General features: G+C 44.9%; 1 protein-coding gene and 1 long non-coding RNA gene across 15 annotated transcripts in view; one reads left to right on the plus strand and one right to left on the minus strand.

The window, feature by feature from the left end:
• Window positions 1–291: 291 nt before the first annotated feature.
• Window positions 292–5,960, minus strand: LOC134431019 (uncharacterized). 8 transcript variants are annotated; one of them, XR_010030932.1, is made up of 7 exons: window positions 4,737–5,960; window positions 4,089–4,146; window positions 3,615–3,800; window positions 3,156–3,530; window positions 2,936–3,048; window positions 1,661–1,736; window positions 292–1,216 (listed from the first exon to the last, which is right to left on the minus strand). It is a non-coding gene; the product is annotated as an uncharacterized LOC134431019 (long non-coding RNA). The 8 variants fall into 8 exon arrangements; XR_010030930.1 differs by having other exon boundaries at window positions 292–673; window positions 841–1,216; window positions 3,156–3,800; XR_010030926.1 differs by adding an exon at window positions 2,338–2,452 and having other exon boundaries at window positions 3,156–3,800.
• Window positions 5,961–6,766: 806 nt separating this feature from the next.
• Window positions 6,767–26,586, plus strand: part of TLK2 (tousled like kinase 2) — a 42,686-nt gene continuing 22,866 nt past the window's right edge. Inside the window, exons 1-9 of one of the 7 annotated variants that reach the window (XM_063178940.1) lie at window positions 6,770–6,823; window positions 8,646–8,734; window positions 10,474–10,539; window positions 17,151–17,222; window positions 19,615–19,684; window positions 20,698–20,741; window positions 21,824–21,919; window positions 24,557–24,724; window positions 25,278–25,373. In XM_063178940.1, the coding sequence (XP_063035010.1) occupies window positions 8,654–8,734; window positions 10,474–10,539; window positions 17,151–17,222; window positions 19,615–19,684; window positions 20,698–20,741; window positions 21,824–21,919; window positions 24,557–24,724; window positions 25,278–25,373 (693 nt within the window). In that variant the 5' untranslated portion in view covers window positions 6,770–6,823; window positions 8,646–8,653. Of the gene's footprint in view, window positions 6,824–8,193; window positions 8,255–8,645; window positions 8,735–10,473; window positions 10,540–17,150; window positions 17,223–19,614; window positions 19,685–20,697; window positions 20,742–21,823; window positions 21,920–24,556; window positions 24,725–25,277; window positions 25,374–26,586 lie in introns of those variants that run through there. The other 6 variants (XM_063178941.1, XM_063178942.1, XM_063178945.1 and 3 more) reach the window with 6 other exon arrangements.

Raw genomic sequence — 26,586 nt, forward strand, 5'->3', positions numbered from 1 at the left:
CTGTGGATTCAACTTTCCTGACATGCTTTTTAAAAATCTCTTCTAATGTCTCTGCAACATTCTGTTCATCCCCCATTGTTCTCAGCTGCTACCTTCAGTCTTGCAGAAAAGTTGATTGGCACCACGAGCTTCATTTCAGCTCCCAAGCTTCGTTTCAGCTCCCAGGCTTCATTTCAGCCACCTGTAAAGTTCAGTCGAGCATTGCTACCGGTGCAACCACTAGTTGCCTATCAAGTCCCAATTTGGGATGCCATTTTTAACAACTGAGGCACAGACTCAGACTGGCAAGGAATCAGAATCATTTATTCAAAGAAACAAGATGGTTTTATAGACTTCTTCAAGACACAGTATTTCCTTATACGGTAATTCTCACTAAGCAACCTATCACCCATCACCACGTCAGCAACACGCTTTCTTAAAATCCTTCTGTGGGGTGGCCACGGCTGTTCACCCATCTGTCAGCTTCTGGCAGCTCCTCTCTGCAGGGCTCTGCCACGTGGCACCTCCTGCCCCAAGGTCAGGCAGAGACAAGCCTCTCTGTGCTGCCATGTGCTTCTCTGTGCTCCCATGTGCTCCTGCAGGTGCGTGCCACGGCCTGCAGCTCAGCTCCATCCTGTCTCTGACCACAGTTTTGCCCATTTTATGCAGGAGAAAGAAAAGCAGGGGGCAATCCCTGTTGAGAATAAAGCCCTCTTGTATTCTGGGAATCCAAGAGTGAGCAAGGACAGGGAGGGACTTGCTGGCACGTTCAGGAGGATCACATTGTTCCAAATGCTTGCAGAACCAGCAAACGTTTCCAGTAGTGTGTGCTTTGGGATCACAGAGATCTTCCTTTCCTACCTGCAATGTTTTTCCCCTCAGCTGGGCCATGGCAGCTGTGCAGTTGCAGGTGGGTGCCCAATTCCAGGTGCCTGCACATAGCCACCTTCCTCCTCCAGCAGCAGGACACACATTGCCTTGGATCAGGGCTCTGGGGCTGCGCATGGCTTGCTGCTCCAGTGAAGGCAGAGTGACCTGGATGCCTTCCTACTGGGTTTGGGTATCAAAGCCTCCCTAATGGGATACCTGAAGGTGTAGAGAGAGGGAGGGGCAGGAACAACCTCAGAGATAAACTCCATTGTGTAGGAGGGTGGAGACTCTGGAATGGCCTCAGGAAGGAGTCAGGCATTGATCTGTTATCTTTGAGGTGTTCAAATCTCAAATATCAGTTGTCTCCCTAAGGAAAATGAGGAAAGACACTTTTAATGTTCCTAGAGTGGCAAAGCCCTACCCTTAGTAGACAAGAATCCACACAAGGGCAACATGTTTTGAATGGACATGTTTTGAATGCCCCAAGCCTAGAAAAATCTTCACTGGCAGCTCATGCCTCATTAGGTCTAACAATTTCTGCTGTGCAGACAAGGGTAGGCCTCTTCAGGATGTGATGCCTGGAGGAGACATCATCCATGGTGCTAAAATCTTCAAAACCCTGTTGAGTGTTGTACTCTTGTGAGTTTTGGTTGGGTTTTTTTTTCCCCCCAGTGCTATAAAATGTTTGGATTTGAGATCACTTATGCCAGCTTTTATGTTTTAAAGATTCAAGCTATTTGTTGTTTTTCTCCAGTCCCCAGCTGCCTGTGTCCTAGTATCACTGAGGACTCTCAGCTATTCTGTTGTGTACCTTATATCAGTAGATTTCCAGACCTTATGGCAGTACAGAAATGCTTGGGAAAATGCAGTTAGTATATTCCACAAGCCTGGAAAGCAGAGACAAAGAAAAGTCACCAAAAACACATTAAAAATATCAGAATCTTTACTTTTGACATTTTACCTTTTCAAAATTGAAGGCAGAAGGAACTTGTTTGATGCTCTGTTAAAATCTCTATAAAATCTTACCCAACTTTGGTCTAATCTGTCCTGTGGGTTAGCAGAGAAGCTGTGGTGGGAAGGCAAGGTTTGCTGCTGTTTTGCTGAGTGTGCTGTGCTTGTGGAGGGGAGCTCCAAGCTCCAGTGAGAAACAAGATGGCTGTGGCAGCTGAGTGGTTTTTCAAAACATGATACAAGTGCTGTGTACTAAGCATATGACTGACATCCAGGGAGGCTGAGACAAGAAGAGGAGAGCTACCACAGTAATGTAATCAGAGGCATTAACACTGGTTGATGGCAGATCTGGAAAGCAGGATGTGGACAGGAGAGATCTGGCAGAGCTGATGCTGGCAGAGAGCTGGCTTCTCCCCATGGATGAGATAATATTTGGTCAGCCATGTGCATACTCTGTTGCTCATAACAAACTCCTCTGAAAGGACCAAAGCTTAGGGGCTCTTAATGAGAAAAAGGGAAAACAGAATAGTTTCATACATCACTCAGGTGTGGGCTGGAAGGAGGAGTTTTCCTGCATGAGAATTCTTGGAGGTCCAAATAGTTTCTTCTCTTGCTGGACCAGAATGTGAAACACTCAGAAATTGCTCCCTAACTGTAATATGATGGGAGAAATCAAGCTGAGGTCAATAGAATCTTGATTTCTAAACTTACATTGTTTTAGTTTTGAGGCTTTATAAGCTTTTAGAAGTAGTATCTTAGAAGTTGGTATTAGAATTTTTAATTGAATCAGAAAATTTCCTGTACAAAATGATGAACTATTTACATATTCCAGCCACTTTGAAGAGCAAACCTTTCCCTGTAAGAACAGAAATAAGCTGACCTTTTCTGACCAAAAGCACCTTCCGATAAGTTGGCTTTCCTTATTGAAAAAACAACAACAACAAAAAACCACCCAAAAAGCCAAACAAACAAACAAAAAAAAAACACAAAACAAAAAATCCACTAACATAAAACAAACAAAACACTCCACCAATTCTCTGCTGAGTCCAAACCTGGGGGATCAGCTCCCAGGAGAAAATATGTCATAAAAAGTAGTCCAAGTGTGATGTGTCAACACTGATAATTATATTTTTACCTGAGAGACCTTTGCTCTTCCAGTGAGCCCAATCTCACGTGTGCTGGCACATCACAGTTGGAAGTGTTGTACCAGGCTGGGCTGTGCGGCGCATCTCTGTTCAGAGCTGTGTCCTGATGAAGTGTAGGAGGAAAAGGTTCTGAGATCAGTGGGAAATTTATCCAGTAACTTCCTTCCTACTGTTATCTGACAAACTTTTCTAAAAATCCCTTGTACCTACCTGTACTCTGCTGACAGCAAGTGGGATCCTTAAAGGCTGCTCTAAAATTCCTGCTTACAGCCAGAAATACAGTTACAAGTTGTTGATTCCTTCCCTCTCTGTGCCACAAAGGGACCAGCTGCCATGTTTGGTGTGAGGTGCAATTTTGGCATCTTGGAAAGGAAGTTGAAGCTGGAAGTGTTGTTCTGAGAAGCTCTTCAGAGGATGGAGGTGGAGAGGACCATAGTGTGCAGCAGAGGAGTGTCAGGAAGGATATGACCACAGTGAGGGTGAGCTTCTGGACATGCAGGAGCAGAGCTGAGGTAGCACTTGGACTGCAAAACACAAGGGCTGCCTTTACAGGATGTGCTGAAGGGGATGTGCCCCAGTCCCAAACTGGGGAGTGAGAAGAGAAACCCCAGTTATTTCAGAGGAATGCAGGGCAGGAGAGGGGGAGTCACAGGGGGAGAACAGTGCAACCTGAGTTCATCTGTTCCTTATCAGATGTCACCACCTTCTGTTCTGGCCTGACCTGGCAGAGCCCAGAGCTGTTGCCATGGGCCCTCTGACAGGCCTGGAACTCAGTGGTGCATCAAGGGATGTCTAGAAAAACATTCCTGGCTGCAGTGGATTCTCCAGGAGGCTCTCCCTGGGAATTTGGTCCTGCTGGAGGGAAGGAAAAGAGGGACATTGGTCTGTGATTTCGGTGAAAATGACAGTGAGCAAACGACCATCAGGAAATGACAGAGGTTGTGGCTGCTCCATCCCTGAAAGTGTAAAAGAACGGGTTGGATGGGGCTCAGAGCAACCTGGTCTGGTGGAAGATGTCCCTGTCCGTGGTAGAGCGTGGGACAGGACCTTTGGGGACCTTTCCAACATAAACCATTCTGTGATTCCGTGACAGCAAAAGTTTCTTCTGTGGCCTACATGGAAATACTGATGGCATTGTGATACCTGGCAGTGCAGTCCCTCGCAATGAATGGAGAAGGAGGAGGAAGGGCCCCATCAAGCACTGTCAAAAAAGCACAGGAAAAATTATGGTTGCTACTGGTGTCCAATTCTGGTGTCCACTCTAAGAGGGTGAACTGCTCCCTTTAGAGTTGGAGGTGTTTCTTAGGGCAGTGGAGTCCAGAAGAGCTAGAGGGTTCAGTAAGTCAGTCCCTTTATTAGGTGTAACAGCTTCCATAACTCCTCCTCTCCACCCAAAATCAAACTGAAATGCACTAATGAAATTTAAACCTCCTTGAACAATGTTCACTGCAAGTGGTCCTAATTAACGTTCCCCAAGTGGCTGTAATTAGCTACCAGCTGATGGAATATTTACTCCAGGATTTTTTCTTTAAAAACACAACCCAATACAGACACAAACAACTATTTATTTAATTATTTATTTTACAAATTCCTACCACTAATCATGCTGAAAATGTGACTTACAGAGCAGGAGCTGAAACTGGAGTGGCTCTTGTACTGAAAGAAAAAAAGATTAAAGCACAGGAAAAGCAGCTTGCACAAGCAGGCAGCACTCCCAGAGCCATTTGCTGCAGCAACTTAACAAAGTACAATAAATTAGCAATTTTAAAATAACACAATTTCCCCCATCACCTTGCAGGAGCAGTTTTTCCACGATGCTCTGCCGGCTCCGCTCCACGTCTCTTTTGCCAAACTAGTCGGCTCCAGTTCGGTCGTAAATCGCTCGATGTCACGCAGTGAAGGGGAGGGGACGGAGCTCCCTCTGTGTTCCCAGCCCTGGCAAATCCTTTATCGAGCTCCAGGAACCTCCGCTCCCATTGCTAATCCGCGCCTGCCTCCCCTTGGACAGGCCTGGCCACTTCCTCTCCCAACAATCCTCTCCTGCTTGTTTGCTTTTAGGAAAGCTGATTCAGCCTTGGAGCGAGCGGGTGCAACGCCCGCAGCGCTGTGGGTCCTGCTCCTGCTGCCTGCAATGAGCCGAACGAACTGCAGTGGAATTGCTTCATTCCAGCTGGAACAAGACCTATCTTTATTCATTTTGAGGCCTCTTTTCCCGACTGTGGTGGCAGTTTGGCCTTGGAAAGGCGAGAGTGTGTCTTGGGGGCTGCTGAGGCACGCGGTTTGTGTCTCACAGATGTTATACCTGCTGGATCAGCCTTGAACCAGGGGCCCGGCCCATTCCAGGTGGTGTTCCCAGGGGGCAAGGATGGAATGGGGATCAGCTGGGGGTGCTGAGGTGCCCTTGCACCCTTTACTCCAGGGGATGAGGGTGGTTTGGGGAGTGAGATTGCTCGTGGGTGTGTAAGATGGAGACTGGAGAGGAGGTGAAGAACTGGGGGGTGGGATGTCATACGTGCACTCCCTCTCTGGGGTATCCTGGGACAGGGGGCAGGTCAACCTCTTCTACCCTGGTGGTGGCATGTCCCTAGGCCAGCCCTGCCCCACCCCCAGGCCCTGGCTGGATCTGACCCTCTCCTTGTGCGTGTCATACCCCAGCACCCTCTGCCCCTTGCTGCCCCGCCATCTGTGATCACCCCCTGCCCCACCCTGCTGACCCTCAGCCCTGACCTCACCCCAAGGCTGGATCCAAGCCCTGCATTGTGCCTGCCCCCACATCCCTCCATGACCCCATAGTCCACCTTGACATTCTGTTGCCCCTCAGCCCTGTCTGACCACCCTCCATCCGTCCTGCGGCCCCCAGGCCTGCCCTGACCCCCAGGCCCTTCTGACCCCGCCTTGTGCCTAGCACCCCAGTCCCGCAGAGCCCACGGGACTCTGAACCTCTGCTTCCTGCCCACACGTGTATTACTCCCCAGTGCCCCCCAGGCCTGTCCCCATCCCAGAGCTAGATCTGAACTGCCCTTGAGCCCGCTGCCCCTTCAGCCCCCCCGAATCCCGTAACCCCATGGCCCCTCCTGAGCCCTTGCTGCTCCCCCAGACCTGTGTGACACCTGCCATGCCCCCTGCCCCCTCAGACCTGCCCTGAGCCGCAGGTCCAAATGAGGGCCAAGCCCCACCCCGGATCCCGCAGAACTCTGATCCCTGCTGCCCCCCTGCCCTGTGTGACCCCCGCCCATTCCCCCTGCCCTGACCCCCCGGCCCCACTGACCCCCCCACCTGCCACCCCCGCCCCTCCCTCCGCCCCCTCAGGCCCCACCCCATTCAAGCCACGCCCCCTCTGACCCCCCTCCCCCCTCCCGCCGCGCAAGTCTCGCGAGACGCGGCGCGGTTTCCCCAGCGCGTGTGCCCCCATCGGCCGGGCCGGGCCCAGCGCCGCGGGGCGGGAGGGACGAGGGGCCGCACCTGCCCCGGCCCCACCGCGCCCGCCGGCCCCGTGCACCCCCCGCCCCGCCCGCCCGCCCCACCTGGCCGCCGGGTCTTTCCGCGAGGCCTTTGTCCTGCCGCCGCCGGCCCGCGCGCGCTCCGGCCCGGCCAGGCCCCTCACGCGAGGCCGGGGATCCGCGGCCTACCCCCAGCCCGGAGCCTTCCCTCTCCACCCCTCGCCACCCTTCCCCTCCGCCCTTCTCAGCCTCAGTGCCCGCGGTTCAAGCCGCGGAGCCGCCCCCGGCCTCCTCTTCCCGCCCGTGCCGCCGCCGCCGCAGCAGGTTCCCTCCCTCCCTCCTCCTCCTGCTGCTGCTCCTGCCCCCGGCGGCGGCGGGATCCGCGCGGTGCCCGGGGAGCGCTGGGCCGGGCGGCGGCGGCAGGAGCGGCAGCGCCAGGTGAGACCCCCAGGGGCGGCGGGGGCAGCGTGGGGACACTTCTCGCCTCGTCCCCGCCCGGCCCGAGAGTGGGTGGGGGCGGCCACGGGGAAGGCGGTGGCGGGGGCTGGTACCGCGGCCCGGGTCACGGTTGCAGGGCCGCGGCCTGAGAGCCAGGGCGGCGGCAGCGCGGCCTGGGCCCCTCGCCGGGCACCGAGCAGCGCAGGCTCCGCGGCCCGGCCCGGCCCGGCCTGGCGGGCGGGGGTGAGAGCTGGGGGCGGCGGAGGGGCTTGGCCTGCGAAGCCTCGGGATGAGGGCTGAGGCGGTGCTGGAGGGGAGGAGGAAGAGGCCGAGGCGGTGCAGCAGCTGGCAGCGGGGCAAGGCTGCTTGCTTGGCGGCTGCTGCGTCTGCGTCCCGAGTGGGTAGGAGAGGGGTGTTGGAAATCCCCTCCCAGGAGGACAGGAGGGAATGCTAGCCCTGCCTGGAGGGATGCAACGGGTCCCGGAGCAGCCCCCGGCGGGGGGAACTTGTGTCAGCCCCTTCCCCAGAACAGCATCCCGGTGTGGGGATGCGATTCCCTGCGGATGGTCGCCCCATGATGGACGAGAACCCTGGGAGCGCTTGAACATCTTGGCGTTTGCGGCTTGTCTGTCATTTTCCTCGCTACTCAGATTTCCTGTTTTGAAAACTGGGCTGAGAGCTTTGTTGGGCTTTTAGAGCCCGTGGCAGAAATATGATTGTTTAATAACCACTTTTAGGATCCCATTAGTTTTTGAAGGTTGGGACTGGTTTGGGAGAGCAGTTGAGAATGCCCCCGGATGGATCCACTTTGCCCCTGTGATTTGGAGCCGCAGCGTTTGGAGGAAGCAGCAGGGACAAAATGGACAGTTCATAAAAGGAACAATTGTGCACTGCCTGTTCTAGAGGGCACTTGCTGCCCTTCAAGAACTTTCCTCATCGCATATGCTCTTTACACAGCAAATCTTTATCTTCTGTTTCTGGCCTTTTTATTTTTTTCTACCTTAGTCCAGAAAATGGAACTGGAACAGACATTTCTGGAAATGAACTTGATTGGTGCAGTTGGGAAGATGTGATTCACAGTTGTAATGAACGGTGAATTTTGTCCCATTTTTTTCTCAGTTCAGGATTTGAATTATGTATTTCCTGATTTTTAACCTGTTTACACAGTTATGCAGGGTAGATTTTTAACCCTTCAAATAAGGCCACCCATAGTGTTGGGTTGCCAAGGGGTACCCCAGGTACCTCCCGGGTGTAAAAGCTGCTATTTTAGAAGGATCTGATGCTTTACCTTGTAAATTAAGAGGTTTAATTGTGTGTTATTTTCTTCTTATAATCCCATTCTGTGCTTGGAAGAAGCAAAGCTGTTATCAGTGAAATCTGGAGTTCATGGAGCTTGAGTATTTCCAGGATTGGCCAAAAATAAATTATGGGGTAAAGAATGTTGCTTTTTTTTTCTTCTAGTCATGCAGCACAGATGAAAAGCTCTGAAGCTTTTAGTCATAACACTCTGGTCCCATGTTTTCATTTTAATAAAGCATCCAGTGGGAAAATGTGTCATAATTTGTTTCTTGGATTTAGAGATCTTGAAATGGCTGGTACAACAGAGGAGAGGAAACTCCAGCAGGGTTATGGTTTAAATACTATAATATGGTGGCAAAGTCATGTTGTTACTACATGGTAATCTTGCATTTCTCTTGCAAGAAAATGCTCTCTACATGGTTGTGCTGCAGAATAGGCACTCTTAAGTTTCGTCAGTGGCACGGAGTACTAAATGTCTCTGTCTTTCCTTGCATTTCATAATCGGAGTGTTATTCTTCCATAGCAGCAGAAATGATGGAAGAATTGCATAGCCTGGACCCACGCAGGCAGGAGCTCCTGGAGGCCAGGTTCACCGGGGTTGGGGTTGCCAAGGTGAGTGTGAGTACCTGTGGTGACAGCTATGACTGCTTAGCCATCCTGCCTTGTGCTTGGATTGGGTTTTTTGATTTCTACATGGATAATTTTTCTTTGCAAACAAATTCTGTGTCACTTGTTGTGTTTTGAACTCTAACCTGTGAAGTATGTTAGAGAGGAATGAAAATGGGATCTCTGAGCAGATGTTTTGTTGTACAGAAGATTTTGGGCTCTAATTAAGTTCTTAGGAATTGTTCCATCTTAAGGCATCTTGTGTGCCCAAAGCACTCCATGACAACTTTGTAGAACTGGGAATCTCATCTGGCCCTTCCTTTCTCCAGTAACATCTTTGAGAGCTGAATTTGGCTGCTGATGGGATACAGTTTCAAGTGTTGTGTGTTGGATACAACACATAACCAGACTGAAACATTGAGTCCTATTCTTTGGGGTGCAGGCGCTAAAATTTTCTACCCCATCAGACGGAACATACAAAAAAATGTTTGCATGGCAGCTCTCCTGTGTCTGATCCACAACCTGCCAATAAAATCCCATCTTTATCCTCATGTACAGTTTCCACTTGGTCAGGCACTATCTAAAGCAAGGCACCTGAGTAACAACCTTGTGTCATTGCTTCGTGTCCTGGCATTAAGCTGTGAGTTCTCAAGGTGCTGGTAGTGTTAATGTCAGACTTTCTGAGCAATGAAATGGTGACAGAACTCATTTTAAACTAGGTCAGGGATAATGAGTTAATTTTTGAGGGAGATACTGAATTTTGAACGTGAAGGTAAAGCAACACATTGTTAGATGATTTTCTAAAGCCATTTAAAATTGTTTTGAGATAAAACCTTGTAGATGCCGCATTTCTCTGAAAAACACAAAGTGATTCAAAACTTGAAAGAGTTTTGTTTGGATTTTCACTTTTCTTTCTGCTCTGCCTCTCAGACAGACTTGAGTCTGGGAAGAGAGCAAAAGGAAGCCAAATGCTCAGCTGTAAGAAAGATTAACACTAGAAGTTAAGAGGTAACAATTTCAGTTGCTAAAGTAAGAGTGTGGGGATTTTTTATCTTTTCCCCTACTCTTAAGACTTCTAACATATTAAGTTCTTTTTATTGCATGAAAGTTGATGGCATTTACTGTGCTGTGATCTTGTTTCATACAATGTTACAACTTTTCATGTACTTTATCACCTGTTTCTTGCCTCCTGGCCCCCGTTTTGTCACTTCAGAATCTTTGGCTGTACCAGTGCAGATAAACCCAAACATCTTACTAGAACAGCTAAAAGCATAGACACTGGTATAGCTTTAAAGCAGTACCAATGTACTTAGCTTTCACAAAGAATGTTAGGAACTCTTCCTTTTAAAGGAATAACCTTTGAGAGATACAGGAAAGCAAATCTTAATTATGTTTCCAATATGTTTAGAGCAGAAAGTACGTGCCCTTTTCTGTAGGGGTGAATATTGAAAACTTGTTTTTAAAGCAATCCAGGGAAAAAAGCCTCATTTGCTGGAGGCCTCACTTTGAGCAAAGCTGTTCTGTTACTGAGTTTTATTTTTACCTGTTGTTACAGGGTTTTACGTTGTACTAGCCAGTAAACTGTTAAAGTGCATTACACTTACTGCAAACAATATATTTATTTACTTGCATTCTTGCTAATTTGTAATAGATCAGCCAACCATTGATATAAATTAGCATGACTCTACTATGTTGCAGCAAATTTTGGTTGCAATATTAATTTCAGCTACTACATTCCCTCCCAGGTTGGTGCTTCAAATTCCCTCCCTACCCCCCCAAGCCTCCGTCCGTCATGCTCCGCCCTGGCATTGGTAGGTCACTGTCTTCAAGGGAATATATTGGGAAAGCTGTGATACAATTTTGTGTGATTCAGCTGAGATTTTTAGCTGGCTCCAATGAAATGTTTAATGAAAGAACCATGTAGTAAGTGAGTGCCATCTAGTGGGGCAGGGCCTGGCCCATCCTCCTGGGATGGAAGGTATCTGGTGCTGTTTATTGCATAAAAGGAAGAAGTGTCATCTCAGATGTGATTGGATGAAGGCAGCAGGCAGTTGCACTGAGCTTCCTGCCGTCCTCCCACTGGGTGTATCTTGCTGTGTATGGAGTCTTTCTTTAATGTTCAGCAGCGTTTAATGTTTTTTAATGTTTAGCAGCACAGAGTATATTTTGGACCTGTATAAAATGAAAGCATTCATATATACCTTAATACAACTTCAGCTTCAAGCCCACAGTTCCTCTGTGTTGTTAAAGAGCAGCTGTAAGTGTTTGGAGGTATGAATGAAAGCAAGCTGATCTAGAACAAGTTTTCAGGCTGGAAACTAGAAAAAAGCTTCTAGCCATCAGAGTAATGGGATTATGGAAGAGCTTTCCAGTAACAACAGTAGAGGACAGAAATCCTAAACTGTTTTGGAAACAACTGTGTGCTTGTCACCTCCTGTGGTAGCTGAAGGCACAACCCAATGACCAAGGTCATTTGCAGCTCCAAAAGCCTCAAAAATTCTGTTGCAAGTCTGTGATGAAGTTTCTTACTTAGTAGCTGAAGAATGTATCTCACTAGAAGCTTGGAGTTAATTCATTGAATCAAATTTATGAGCAAGGAATGTTTCTAGGCAACTGTTATACTCCTGTGCTTCACCCATGTCACTAGATAGCTTCATAAAGCTGGTGATGCTTTAGACGTCTATTCTTGCCATATGGTGAAGTGCCATTCTTCACTAAATTCCCAGAGCAAGTCCCTGAATTAACACATGACACTGACATTGACTGTTTCTGCTTATTTAGCTCCTGTTTATATTTACATACTGGGAAAATCTAAGTGTATATTCCCATGAGGCATTATGCTGACTAGACATTTTCCTTAGGTCAGGAGGCCCAGGAGACAAAATGTGAGTTGTTTCTCTAGATAATATTGTTTAATTTTGTCTGTTCCCATCTTCCACCTCCCGTTCTCCTATTTGAGTGCTGCCTTTAAGATATCAGGCAGGTTAACTTGAAGGGATTTGAGTCATTTCCACAGACTTTTCCTGGATAAGAATTTAAATTAGTAATTGTGATGGGTGAACCTGTATTTGTACACAGCCTGTCTCAGGCTTAACCAGGGTGTATCCTCACAGCAGCACATGTATCTTCTACAAGTTTGGTTTTCAGAAGATCTCTGAACCAAGCTCTGTGTGCCACTTTTATAGTTAAACTAAAATGGCTGAAGTACTTCTAGGGAGCATAGCTGGGCTCTAGGAATCTTGTAGATCCATCTGACTGTGCCAGAGTTTAAAAAGTCGTGGTCTTGGTAGCTAGTGCTCTTTTTCCTCCTGCTCTGAGGTAATGATGCAGAATATATGCTGCCAAAGAATTGTTCATAAAGAACAGTATTTGCTTGGATTAGTTTGGTTTTTACTTATTGTCTGTAACTTTTGAAGTCTTGATCACTTCAGCAACTCCAGTTCTGTGATGTACTCAGCAATAGTTTTAGCAGCAAGGTTACCATGTGGAGAATTTGTGTTTGAGGATAATCATATCTTCCTTGGAGGGAAGTGGTGCTGCTCAGTGGTGGTGCCCAACAGGTGTCATCGGCCATGAGAAGAACCAGTTAATAAGAGTTGTAAAACTTAGAATTGAGTTTTGCAGCTCCTGCAGAGTGTGCCAGGACTTTATGCCAGATACTTGAAAATTGTTTGGATGCTTCTGTGTGCAACATTACTTCAAATGTGTTGTCTGGCTGCTAGAGCCCAGAAATAGTTGTTAGATCTCAGTCCTATTTCTGCTCCTAAGCTGAGGGTTAGGATGAGTCGCGTGACCCTTCTGTCCAGTTTGCCATCAGTAAAGTAAAAATACCATCTTTCCAATCCTAGAGAACTCTCGAAGCATAATGGAAGCCAGGCAAATCCTGCTGCAAATCTACTTGCCCATCTGATAGAGTGGGGGTTACCTGTGAACATCTGAGAGTAGATTAACTTCTCGTGGCAAAAAGACCTCAGCGATTCAGGGATTTCATTATCAGCAGTAATACTGAGCTTTTCTAAATGTCTAGTTAAGAAGTAGGTTGTAATTCTCATACTTACATGATGCTTGAAATAAGATAAGAATATGTTAATTAAACCTGACATAGTAGCACTACACCAGAGTAACTGTAGAGCCATTTGACCATTTCACTTTGGTGTAAACCTGTGTGGAGTCAGCACTAGTCTTTAGTGGAACGAAGGATTGGCTCTTGGCCTTTGAAATCCATTGATCTGCTACAGAATTCAGAGGAACTTGGTTATCCTGGCTTGAGGTAGTGAAGCATGTCTATCTCCATGTCTCCTTCATTTAGACAGCAAGAAAATTTTGCTGTGCATGTTGCTGTAAGCCTATGTTGGAGACTCTGGCTAGGCAGCTGGAATTCCTAGAGCTCCTTTTCAGTACAAGGAATTGGAGAGCACAAAATGGAGACTGCCCAGTTTGAGTTGTGGAGTGATGGATCATTTCTGGGAAGTGGGGGAGGCTGTGGAAATGTACAAGTCATGGGAGGCAGAAATGGTAAGGGGGGCTGAGTCTGCTTGGTGTTGTTCTAGATGATCTGGTGGGAGCTATTAGCAGGATAAGTTGTTTCTTTGGAAGTCTCAGCCATTGAAGCCTCACTGTGGGCTTTCCAGGGGCTCTGGCAAAGGGAGAAATGACGAACCAGCTCCTGTGAGTGGCCAGATTTTATATTCTTGCCTCTTGAGTAGGAGTCTTCAAAGTGCCTGCTGCTGTTGCATCCAGTTCTTAACATGGAGGCTTTATTGTGCATAGGTAGGTCACAGACTTTGAAGCAGCAGTTGATAGGTGAATCACCAGGGAAAAAAGCATGCCAGCTTATCTTGGAGAGAAATTCCTTGTGGAGGAGGAAGTGTGTGCTGTTCTTGTGCTTGTCATTTGGGTAAACACTATAGGTACTATTAGCTTGTTTCAGATGACCCAGGTATTTTGAATTTTTGCTGAGTCCCATCACCAATTGCCCTGACAGGGCACAGTGGATGAGTGGGCTGGAAGTAAGAGCAGAGAAGTGCAGTGTTATCCCAAAGTGGTCTGTACTAGAAAAATCAGATAACTTCTGGAATAAAATTCATGAGCCTTATCTGTATAAACTATTGCATGTATATTATGTGCTAATATGCACCCTGCTACTTCCCTGGCAATATACTCATGTTAATGTTCTTTGTTTACTTCAGGTTTTTTTTTTTCAAAATTCACGTTCATTCCTTCAATTCCTTCTGTGTCATGTCCACTTAAAAATTGTATGCTAAATTAAGTATTGAACATTTATCTCAAGTCAGTTGCTGAGTTAAATATAAACAGTCAGGAATGCTAAAATATAAATTTGAAGCATTTTTTATAGATGCACTAACTGACTGTCAGCTGAAGGGACATACTCAGATATATGGTTTGTCGCATCCGTGCCTAAACTTGTTGCTATAACCAGCTGATACCTAATTTTACACATAACCCCATGTTATCTGGATAATCAGGAAAACTTGCTTTTCCTTTCTCTTGACATATTACATGAGGAGAGGTGCAGCTGAGCACGAGGCCATGTTCCTGAAACATCCTAGGTATTGCATCTTTGTTGCTTTGAGTACCCCACATTCTAGTGAATAATTTGGGTTTCCATAGCCAAAATACTTCAAAACAAGACTTTTTGCCAACTTTGCCAAGTTCAGCTCTTGTCTGTAAAGGTCTTATCCTTTAGACTAAGAAAAGTGTCAATGGAAGGTCCTCTTAAATGTGAGCAGGGGAAAAGCAAAATGATGCATTTGCTCCATTGCATGGGTCAAAACATGTCTACAAAGAATTAATTATGCATTTGTTCATAAATCAATACACGTGACAGTGAAATTGCTGGATACCTGTAGACAATGACAAGCTGTTCTGTTCCAGTTCCCTAATGAAGAAGTTGGTTCCTTTTCACCCTTTCTGCTACTGCACTGAGTTGAGTTTTACCACATCATCAGTGTAAGTTCTAGAGGAACATTTGAAATAAAGGAAAAAAAAAAAAAGGGGTGGGGGGTTTCTGGTCAAGAATCTGACCAGCATTGAACTCCTCTTTTATTGATGTGAGACATGGTTTTGATTCCAGCTGGTAGAGCTAAAAATTTCCCATGCAGGGTAGTCAGTGCAGGTACTCGTAGTACTGGAAGTAAGAAAAACATTGTGGATTTTGTATTAGGCATTTTTCCAGCTGCTTGCATCCCAGAACTTTACATTAAGGTGCAAACTGAGTGGATTTCTTGAACAAGATAAACTTGTATTTCTGCAAAAAGTGTTAGTATAATTTTTAGCTATAAGTGGCCCCATCAGTTTATTTTCCAGGTGATCCCAGAATACAGGGGCCTTGCAGAAGAGTTGTCCTGTGTATGCCACTGGAGTTCCCCTTCAATCATAATGTTCATGGAAAGTTCAAATGTGGTGTTTTTGAAACAGCTGCTCCTGTCATTTGCTATCCATCTGCAAAATGGAGACAGCAAGATTTAAGCAAATGTGGAAACAACTTTCACTTTCATCTTTATCATGTCAGAAGGCCAGTGTGAGCCCAGCAAACACTCATTTGGAGAGAAGCTCCTGTATCTCACAAAGTTCTCACCTGGCACAGAAGGTTGATTGGTGCCTCGGATGTGCTGTTGGGGTTGGAGCTCCTGAGAGAACAGACAGATTTTGGAGAGCAGCATTTGTGCAGTTTATAAACAAGTTTTTTTCATGAGTGAAAGCATTTACTTTCTGTTGCCACTTGCCATAAGATTTTACAATTTTTTTAGCAGTGAGGCTTTCATGTGGATGTAGCTAAGGTTAATGTTGGCACTTCTGTTAGGTCCTGTTGGCCCAGGAGTAAATTCCTGGAATAACCAAGAGTTGTACCTATAACATTTGTGAGCCATCACATTGGGTGGTAAGGAGCTTGTTGTTTTGCTTAAAAGAAACTATTGCTGAAGAGATGAAGTGAAACATTTTTTCTGGTCCTGAGCTATTTGTGTGATCCCTTGAAGGGATAATAGTGTGGCTTAAAGAATGTAAACCTGCAATTTTTCCTTAAGAGAATCCTAAATGTTCAGCTTCTTGAGCTATTCAGGTGTTGAAGTTCTTTTTTTTTTTTTTTTAAGCAACTGAGCATGTTGTTTTAGGAGAACTGAATTTGATATTTAACACTCACAGTGAACACAGAAGGTAAATGTCTACTTTCAGCACATGCCTGCTTGGGAATTTAGGTTAGTAATAGCTAGATTATGTCACAATTTGATAGTGGTGTTTGGCCCTTAAACAGGGGAGAGAGAACTGATCTATTAAAAAATTATCTAGTGTGGGGTTTCTCTGTGGTGTTAAGGCTTCTCCTCCACTCCACCACTTGAGGCTTCTGCTCAAGTGTATAATGAGAAGTGGCTTTGCTTTGAGGAAAGATTGATTGGTGGGAAGTGGTTACTGCAAAGTTAAAAATGCTAAAATGGAATGCATCTTGGGAAAAGATGCTCACAAGTTATTAATTGAGAAGTGGCTTTATCATGTCATTCTTCCTGTTAATACATTCCATTGTTAATTGTGAACCTTGTTTTTACATCTTTGTCAAATTTGTCTTAATTTCTTAAGTTAGATCTGTAGGAGGATACTCTTGTGTCAGGATAAAACACAGTGACTTTGCATGATTCACTTTTTCCTTTTAAAACCGGTTTTATTAGAGATCTTAAATAATTTTCAAACTACTTGGATATGTAAAAATGCAGATGTGTATCCAGCAGAGCCTGAAAAGATGCAGCAGACTCTTGAGGTACCTGGTTACAATTTTGGTAAATCTTTTTCTGGTCTCGTGAGTTTCTGCTTTGGCCTGGTGGGAGCAGCTGCTCTATGGGCAGGTCACACATGGGTCCATGAAATAGCCAAGTGGGAAAGGTTGTGTTATGGGTGCCAGTTGTACTGCTCTTAACACAAGTTTCACTTGTTCACTTTCCTAGTGTTGAAAAAAGCATAAAATGACACATTTAAATCAATGGTAGGGCCATCATCTGATAACAGTAATAGCTGGCTTGCCAGATGAGGATGCATCTAAACAAATTTAGGTTTTCTCAACAAAAAGAGAAAACTACTACTCAACAAATTTAGGTTTTCTTCCTCAAGCCTTAGGCTTCTCAAAATACCACCTTGGCTATTTTGTGGATGTGGGTAAATAGACCAGTTAGGAAATGAACTGATTCAGAAATACTCCAAAAGTTGGATCATTATCCTGAGGAAAAAAATGTCGAACAATCCAACTGTCCTGCTGCAAATATCTTCTGAAGCATCTTAGTGCCCAATCCCCTGTCTAGGAGTTTGATCCATGGTGCTGCTGTAACTGTAGTTAGCCCAGAGATTGAGTGATTTTTAGGATGGGTCTGCCTTGTAGGGAAGTTGTTTCTAACAGTCTTTGCTTGCTTCTCACTAGGGTCCGTTAAATAGTGAGTCTTCCAACCAGAGCTTGTGCAGCGTGGGCTCTCTGAGTGATAAAGAGTTGGAGGTAAGCAGGCACAACTGCTTGGGTAGTTGGGTTTAAGGTGAACATGATCCATCTCAAAGCATGGAAGAAATTGTGAGAATCAGTGACAGTCTTAGTTTGGCGAGTGAAAGGGACCAGGGAAGTATTTAGCTTGACCCTGCAGGCTTTCAATTTCTCTGTGAAGCTCCTCCTTGAAGCTTCCCACCATTCCAGGAAGGTTTTACCTAATCCCAAACACAGCATTTGTAAAAGCTCAGTTTGGGAAACTGTGTTCAGCTCATTGGGATACATTTTTGGATACACATAAAAAGCCAGAGAGCATTAATGGAAAAGTTTGCCATATCTATCAAAAAATGTGAGTTTGCCTAAGCCTGTACAAGGCAGAGCATTTTGTGCATTACTCTGTGGAAGTGTGGGGAGGTGAAAATTGATGCTTTGTCTATGGTTAGTCTCACTTCTTTAGGATTAACTATTTCAAAATGCTCATCAAAGCAGCAAAATGAATTGTCTTTGGATTTTTATTCTAAAGTCTAAATCTAATTTTATTCTAAAATTCTGTGTTAGTAAACCAAAACTTCAAATGAAAGTGCATTTTCTTATGCATTTCTTATGAACTTCCCCCACAGTTACCAGGTAAGTTTTGGGTCATATTTCCCTCTATTATATGGCAGTACTATTATGAGGGGATTTTAGGGATGCAGTATCTTAAACTCCATAAAGAGTAGGTAATAGTGAAAATCTGAGTATTCATTCTTTTAATTGTTTTTCTTTTTAATGTACTTCTGTGGAGAGATATAAATCGACCAAGCTGACGTATTCAAATCTCCCATTCCTTGCTTTTTCAGTCTGTAAGAGATAATGTTGTGTGTCATTTTTATTATGTAAGTGCTTGAATGGAAAAACAACTTAAACTGATTCTCATTAATATGCTCACAGCTCCATGGAGGCTGTAATGGAGCCTGTGGTGTTACAGTCACGCCAACGCTGTTCAGGAGCTGCTCTTCACTAGACACTGAGGAGGCAATGTCTCTGACTTTTACTCATAGAGGGGCTGCAGCAGCAAGTCTCTAGGTAGTTTTGGAGTTTTCAGTCCCCTCATTCTAAAAATGTACCTTGCAGACACAATAACCACCTTTGTCTTAACATGCCCTCCATTGTCTTACCAAAACAGCCCTGTCTGTGAATGCCCAGCTGGTAACGTGGGGCTGTAGGTGTCCAGCACCCACTGGGAACACACAGCCAGGTTTAGATTTGCCTTTTTCCTTTTTATCCTACTAAAGGAAGGAGATTTTGATTTCTGTGCTCAGTATGAGCAAGTCTTTTGGTAGAGATCTTTAACGAGGGTACTTGAGATTTGGGTTTCCAAAGAGCATGAAACTTAGATTTACCATAGACTCTCTGGCAATGGCTTTCCCTCCCCCAGAGCTGTGTTTTGCACAGTGTTTTTCTCCCTGCCCCCAGGCTATAGTTCAGTGGTGGCTGCAGTGACTGGAGAACATACATCTTGGGAATTATTTGGGGCAATTTTAAAATGACAGTGGTAATGAGAATGACAAGACATCTCTTTCCAGCAACCTCAGTGAGCTGCTTCCAGCAGTGCTTCCCAATGTCTTCAGCAGGTTTGGCCACAGAGGTGATCCTGGTGATGGGGAAAGCACCAGAGTCTCCTCCATTCTCATGTTTAGGCTTGCTAGCCTCATACAGACAGATAGGCATGACACTTCTGGAGCCCTCAGGCCTGTCAGCTGTGCTCTATGTTGTGCCTGTGCATAAATAAATTGATCATGCATAAATCCACTGATCAACTGCCCATCAGGTCTCTGGGTGCTCACAGAAATGGCACATGCACCAGACCCATGACTAATGAGAGCTGGTGAGGAGCAAAGAGAAGTCTAGGTGAATGGCTGCATCTGTAACAGCTTTGTCTTGCCTGCTGTCCTGGGATAGTTCTTGCAGCCATCTGCAGTGGGCTTTGAGAAGAAGCATTACCTGCAGGCAAAGTGAATTCGCTTTAGAGACTGTGATTGGACTGCAGATTTGGATGTCAGTACTTAAACCTCTCATCATTATTCCCCTTGTACCAGTACTGTGATCACCTTGAAGGGGTTTACATAGGTTTTTATAGATGTTGGGCTTGCTCTGCTAACCCTGTAAGGTCACTGGCTTGCAGCAGCTAAAATAGAATAAATAAATTACCTTCTTGTTAACCACATTCTCTCCCTCTGCAACACATCTATGAGAAGGTAGCAACTCTTTGAGAGCAGTTGTTTCCTTAAGTACCAGCAATAGAAAGAAATTAACCAGAGAAATGAAATGGCCACTGGGGACATGGAACAAGTCATTGTGTTTGGACATTTTTCTTTAAATCTTGGAATAACTGCAGTAACGTTAATTTTGAAGTATTGTTTAACAGACTCCTGAGAAAAAGCAGAATGACCAGCGGAATAGGAAGAGGAAAGCAGAAGCCTACGAGACCAGCCAAGGTAATCCATGCTGCCACCCTGCCATGGGATTGCTGCTTGCTTGGTAACTTGGGCACAATGCGCACAGGCAGTGTCCTAGGAAACTAATGGCTCTTCTCAAGGGTGTGGCAGGCAGCTTGTTATAAACTACTCCATGATGGTGTGTTCTCTTCTGGGAGCCTTGTTACCCTTATTGGCAGGAAAATACTTGGTTTACTTGCACAAACTTTTGCATTTTTATGGGACAGGCTGCCCAGAGGTTTCATATTCTGCTCCCAAGTGCTGTTTTGGTCCTGTGTCACTATGTATACAGCAGCCAGACTTCCGAATACTGTATTGCTTTCCAAGACACGTGCCTGCCTTGTTAGAGCAAGTTTTCTCCATGACAAATCAGGAATAAGTTGTGCCTAAGCTGGCGGTGCTGTCCTGAGTGGAAAACCTGGTGTGTTCAATCCAAGTTCACATTTTCAAGCAAATGGGCAGAGGGGCGGATTTTGAGTTCTTTCATTCTTCAACAAGAAAGTAATGAGAATTGTGTTGACAGGACTGCTTTGATAATGTGATAGTAAGAAAAAAGGACTAGGTTTTAATGAGCTGATGTTAAGCCACTGCTAATTATCTCTCAAACTCTTACAGGAATGCTTGTGAGAGATCTAATATGCAGTAATTTAGCTGAGGGTGGAGGAGTAAAAGTACCCTTTGCTCTCTCCTTATCTTGAAGGAAATTTTGGGGAACCTATGCAACAGTCAAGACCTTCAGTGTTTTCTAAGTACTTCAGCAAGTGCAAATGCTGTTTGATTGGATCTGACATGTTTGGAATTGAGAGTTAATTGAATTGTCAACTGTAGAGCCTCCCAAAAACAGCACAAGGGCTGTCACCCTGGGGCGGGTTTTTGTTATGCGGAAGCTTTGTTGTGATAGGTGTTGCACTGAACAGGAAAAGGAGTGTCAAAATGTAGGAGGAGATTTTTAAGATGACATGGTAACTTCTCTAAAGTACAACTCTTATTTTAGTTCTTTGCTTTCCTTTTAGGGAAAGGCACTCCTAGAGGACATAAAATTAGTGATTATTTTGAGGTAAGAATCTTATCATTGACAAATCTGCCTTAATTCACATTTTGCAAAATCTGAATAGAAATTTGTGATGTGACATGTTACTGATCTGTCATTGGGATCATGGTTTGGTGATGTCAACCTGATATGCTCAGATCTGATTAGGCAGAGGATATGAAGAAATGTATTTTTAAATTAACGGTTAGTTGAACAGTTGATAAGGCATTTTTTTCATTTAAGTGTAGGTTTGAGGTTTATTTCCATTGGAACCTTTATCTCAGTTGAGGATATCTCTAGGTTTGCAAACAGTTTTGATAAGGATCCAGAGTTGAAAAAGAGCCCACCTGCACAAACCTGCTGATTGGAGTGGGAAGTTGTTTCCAGGGTTCCCTCTTAAGAAAAACTTCTCATGGGAGGCTGGTGCCATAGGGGCCAAACCCCTCCCCAAAACAGTGATGGACATTCTAAAATCAATATTCTTTTCGCACTGCGTAATATCTGAAACTTTTCTAGGTCTGCACAATCCAGAGCTGTAGCTTTTCTCTTAAGTTTGTTCTTTATTTTATGGAGTAACTTGGAGTCAGAAATTAAGTGCTTATTAGTGCTTACTTCTTTCCCAGGTAAATTTTTTTATGAGCAGTACCCTGTAGGACTTTCTGTACCAACTGGAGCAGTTCCCCAGCTCCTTACCTCTTCTGCCTCTCAACATTGACTGGCACAGGTGCTTCGGTGGAGATGAACATTACCTACCACTCCTGTGGTGCACATCAGACACATCAGTCTCTTCACAGGGAATGGGCTTCCTAATTCCAGAGAGTAAATAACTGATCTATGGCCAAGCATTCAGGTTTATATCTTTTTGAGTTACGAAGGAAAATGTACTTAGTGAAAATACAAGTGTTTGTTTTAGGTACTTCAGTTATTTTGGAAGCTCTGTGAACTGTTAAGGTTTTCCTCTTAACTTATCTTCAGTTTATGTAAACTATTCCCTGAAGCCTTTGCAGCTTCATTTTTAAGGTGAATGTATTTCTTTTGTCTGTGTTAATTTTGGTTAAATGTAGTATCTCTGTGGAAATCCTGATGATGAAATCTGTTTGTGTGCCCAGTTTGCTGGGGGCAGTGGCCCAGGAACCAGTCCTGGTAGAAGTGTGCCGCCCGTCGCCAGATCCTCTCCGCAGCATTCCCTGTCCAACCCCTTGCCGGTGAGTGTTCTTGGGGACACACTTGGTGGCCTGGCATCGGTTAACTTGGTGGCCATGCTTCAGACAGGTAATACAAGGTTCTGTCTCTTGGTGAGTGATTTGGCTTGTTCTCCATTTTAAATCTGAAACTGGGTTCTGAGAGCGAAGCCATGTCTAGGACCCTGGGACAGCAGCTAGTCCAGCCATAGCTGTCACGAATATCTGAGCTTAAGTTGTACAGGGTGAATGTTTCTAACGTGCTGCCTGAGTACAGAGGGATGTCAGTCCTTAATAAAGGTGGAACTGACCTGTTAGTTACCCTTTATTCCGTTGTAGCTCATGAACTCCGTGGAGTCGGGAGTATGTTGTGTGTTTGTGCAGCACTACAGGGCTATTCCGATTTTGATTGGACCCCTTGGGTATCTTGAACAATGTGCCCACCATAATTATTTTGGGAAGGCCTTTTACTTCTGTTCGTGTGCACATGACTTGCAAGGGGCATTAGCAAAAGCTTCCGGAGACATGTGTGTACATACCCAGCTGGTGCTGGTTTTTGGCATGTAATTCCACTTTACTTGCAGCATTTCTGTGAGGTCTGGATGTGAAGAAGTAACACATGTTTTTAAACCATTTTAGGACAGAGCAGCTAAAAAAATTGTTGCAACTAGCAAAGCAGTATTCAGAGGCTCTGTTGCCTGGGCTTTAGTGTTGGCTGGGCCCCTCTTTAAAAATGTTCAGCATTTATTGAGTGTCACAAAGACTGGAGACATTGTGGGAAAGTTGGGATTCCCAAAGCCAAATGCAAAGTCTCTAGTGATTACATTATTCTGCAGAGACCTTTGCTGAATGTACTGAACTAAACCTCAACACTAAACACTGCTCAGAATTCCATGTGTTGGTAGATTTCAGAAGGTTTGTAATGCTGCTTGAAGGGAGAGCTTCATGTACACTTCTAGATACTTTTTAATGTTTCTAAAAATTAAAATAGATCTTATTAATTGAATGGACTTTCATGCTATCATTTATCAATTCACTAATACATCTCTTTAAAGAGAAGTTAATGAAAAAATAGCATCTCTGAATGTTGCAGATGTGTGAGGGATTTGGGGCAATTCTTTATTCCAGCAGATTAGATAACCCACAATGGAATAAGTGGATTCTTCCTGTGGTTTTCTTCTTCTATGCTTTTATGTGTTGAGTAGGTAAAAGTTGAACGGAGTGTTTTGATGAATACTGATGTTGCAGTTAGTTTCAGCCAGGCCAGTTTGTCTCTCTCCTTACACAGGTGCTTATCTGCTGCTCTTTCCTCTTGCAGCTGAACCCATGATGTTTCTTATTCACAACAAACTATTCTGGGCCTTTACAAGATCTGTCCTCTTCTTACAAACTGAATGTCAACGCTTTGATCTAATCCCCAAAAAATGGAGGGGATGAGTGAAAATTGGAGGACATTGAGTCTTACCCATTACAGGTGTTAGTAATGATCGTGGAAGGAAGCAGAGTGTTACAATGTCTTTCATATGATACAAACCTCCTCCAGATCTGAATTTATCTGTACTGTACTGGAAAATTTCTGCAATCAGAACTTGCAGAGGAATTGTAATGGCCTCAGGATGTAACTACTTCTCTTCAAATCTCTTGGCTGATTTGAATTACCTCACTTCTCACTTGATTAGAATGATCTGCAGGTCTTGAGACTCTTGTGAGGCCACTCTCAGGCACAAGCATTCTTTTAGGGAAGGAAGCACACTCTTGGAATTGGTAATGTTAACCAGAAAACAGGTTGCAGTTTAGGTTTTTAAGAAAAACTGAAGCCTGACCTGACTCTTTGATTTCTCTGAGGCATTTGCCTAGCCTGGAGTTACAGCTTGGAACGACTTGCATGATTATTACCCAGATTGCCAAATTTTAGCAGTGATGGTGTGGCTTTGGAAGCCAGGGCATTGAGATGCTGTGTGCTGTGATCAGTGTAGCTCAGATGATTCTTCTTGTTAAACTCAGTTCCTCTACCATGGTTGGAAAACTAATCTACTACAGGACAAAGGAGCTAGCCCTTAAGAGATGTAGTGGACCTTTAAAGGATTTTAGTAATGAATTAGTACTTCACTTACCTTGCAGGAGATGGGCCCCAGCTGTAATGATAAAAGTGAGCATACCCTGATGTCTGGGTCCTAGACATGGTTAGGTTGCTGCCATTTAGCACTTTTGACTCAGTTTACTTTGCCAGAATAGCAACGTATCGTGAAATTGGCTGTTTGAAAATGAGTCCTTAAGAAACATAAAAAATTATAATTGTGAATGCATTGACCGCAATCCCAATGTAGATTTTTGGACCTGCAATCTATTTTGCTCCACTGACTCTGAAGCACACGTATTTGCAAAGGAGGAGGATGTGTTAACTGACAAGGAAGTCTGTCCTGTGTGTTCATTTGTTAGGGTTTTTTTCAATTGTTAACTTCATTTCCTTGTTGCTGTCTGCCATTGGAACAATGACTGCAGGAGTCCTGTGTGAGTTATCAGATCCTCACCATGCTGCCTGCTCATTCCTGAGCTGCTGCTTCGCTGACAACAGTTTTGGCAGAGTCAGAGAATCGCTTCTTTTAATTAAAAAAAAAAAAAAAAAAGTAGTTCATTGTGTGTTTTTTGACTGTGTTGCAGCGGCGAATGGAGCAGCCGCTGTATGGGGTAGACGGCAGCGCAGCCAAGGAGCCGCAGGAGGAACACTCTGCTCTGCCAACGCTGATGTCGGTGATGCTGGCGAAGCAGCGGCTAGAGAATGAGCAGCTGGCACAGAGGGGAGGTGGCCTCTGTTTTACTTTTGTCTCGGTGAGCAGCTCTGAAAAGATTTGAATCCTAAGGCATGTGTCTAGTTAAGGGATGGGGAATTTGAAGCTTTTCTGCCCAAGTGCAGCCTCATTTTTGCTGACCCCAGTCTGTCACCTTCTGGTAAGTTCATCTTCCTTGTGAACCGTTCTAGGTCCCAGGCTTTGCTTATTTAATAAAATGGCATGAATTTTAAGCTCAAAATCTTGCCTAGATCAAAATGATGTCATCCGAGGGGATAATGTGATAGATGCAGAAAAGCAAAAGATTGAAGTGTAGTCTTGTTGCGAGAAGTGTTTGGATTAGCCTTGCTTAATCTCAGCTGCTGTGAATTATATCAGGCTTTTAAAAGCTTTGTCTTCAGCAGGTTGGACCAGGCTTCTTGGAAGAAACTGACTCTGCTTTTATTGAGCTGTATCTCTAAAGCATCCTTAAACCTGAGCATGAAAGTGTGGTGCAGGCTAAACTGCAGCTCCAGTGTGGAGATTAATGTATCTGCACAGGCACTGGTGGTCATGCTGAGGGACATGTAACAATACACAACTTTCTTTTACAGGCCCAGCAAGGCAGCCCATCTTCTACCGGATCAGGGAACACTGAGCATTCCTGCACCTCCCAAAAACAGATTTCCATCCAGCACAAACAGTCACAGGTATAGCTCACTAGACAACATAGCTCTTGGATGTGAGGTTGAAGCTTGACGCAGCTTGTCTTCTGTGCTAGAGGGTGCTGCTGGTAGTGGGCATGATGTTTCCAGTGAGAAGAGCCAGTATTCCCAACTCCATCTGTAACTACTGAATGAAGTTAATTGCTCTGAGCTTTGTTCCTCATCCTGTATAGAAGGTTTTCAAGAAGGTTTTCAGTTGCTGCTGCTGGAGTTTGTCCAATCTGCTACTGAGGCTTTTCTGTGTCAGCGCTGTGGGCAGTTTGTCAGCTGTGTGTGATTGTGCTTGGGAGAGAAGCACCTCAGCTCTGTCTGTTTCTGCTCTGTTGTATCCTCAATGTTCTTCCTCTCTCTGGAAGTGAAGGTGAGAAGGAAACCTGAGTGATAGTTGTGAATGTCTCTGTTCAGGCACTGGGTCATGGGTGCATCACGGTGCTTACAGTACAGATTGCCACAGTCTTGCTGGCAGCTCTTTGACCTCTGCAGAGTCCACTAATGGAATAGTTGTCCTGTCAAGTGTATTCCTGAAAGCGATTCCCAGCAACTTCACTGATGTGGAGTTAAGAAGAGGAGTAGCTCTTCTGACTGCACTGCGATCTTTTTGGTACCTTTTAAATTACTGAGATTCTTTTAGCTGTGTTATCTTCTGTTGCTTACCAGGGTGCCCAGGTTTATCTGCAATGCATCTGGTTTATCTCTTCTCCAAGCCTGCTTTTAGTCTTTGGATTTTCATCTCAGATCTCTCTGTGTCTTCCCCTTTTAAACTATCATTTCCTCACACCAGTCTCTGTCAGAGGTTATTTTGTTGCTGGGAAGGTCCATTCTCCATTAACCCTGCAGGTGGTAGAAGTTCTCTGTTCAAGGACAGCAATCTCCCCTCTGTGGGTACTCACTTGCTCAAGTCTGGGCTCTGTTTTGCTACTAGGGTCGCATTTGTTGTCTGTATTCTTAAAATGTTGGTTTGGGAAGATCCCTGTTTCCTGATAGTGCATGGAGAGGTCTGTGTGTGAGAATGATGCCACAACTCAAGAACCTGCCAGAGATTATGTCCATCTTTGCTGTTCCAAGACCCATGCTTAAAACAGTGGTCAAACAGTGGTGTCAGCTGGAGGAAAAAACAACAAGTTTTTTTTTTTCTTCTATGCTTAACACACCCACAAGGTCCATGTTCTTAGCAAGACATTATCTGAACAAGCTTTCT

This window comes from Melospiza melodia, chromosome 30 (genome assembly GCF_035770615.1).
Source record: "Melospiza melodia melodia isolate bMelMel2 chromosome 30, bMelMel2.pri, whole genome shotgun sequence".
In the NCBI taxonomy this organism is placed as follows: domain Eukaryota; kingdom Metazoa; phylum Chordata; class Aves; order Passeriformes; family Passerellidae; genus Melospiza; species Melospiza melodia.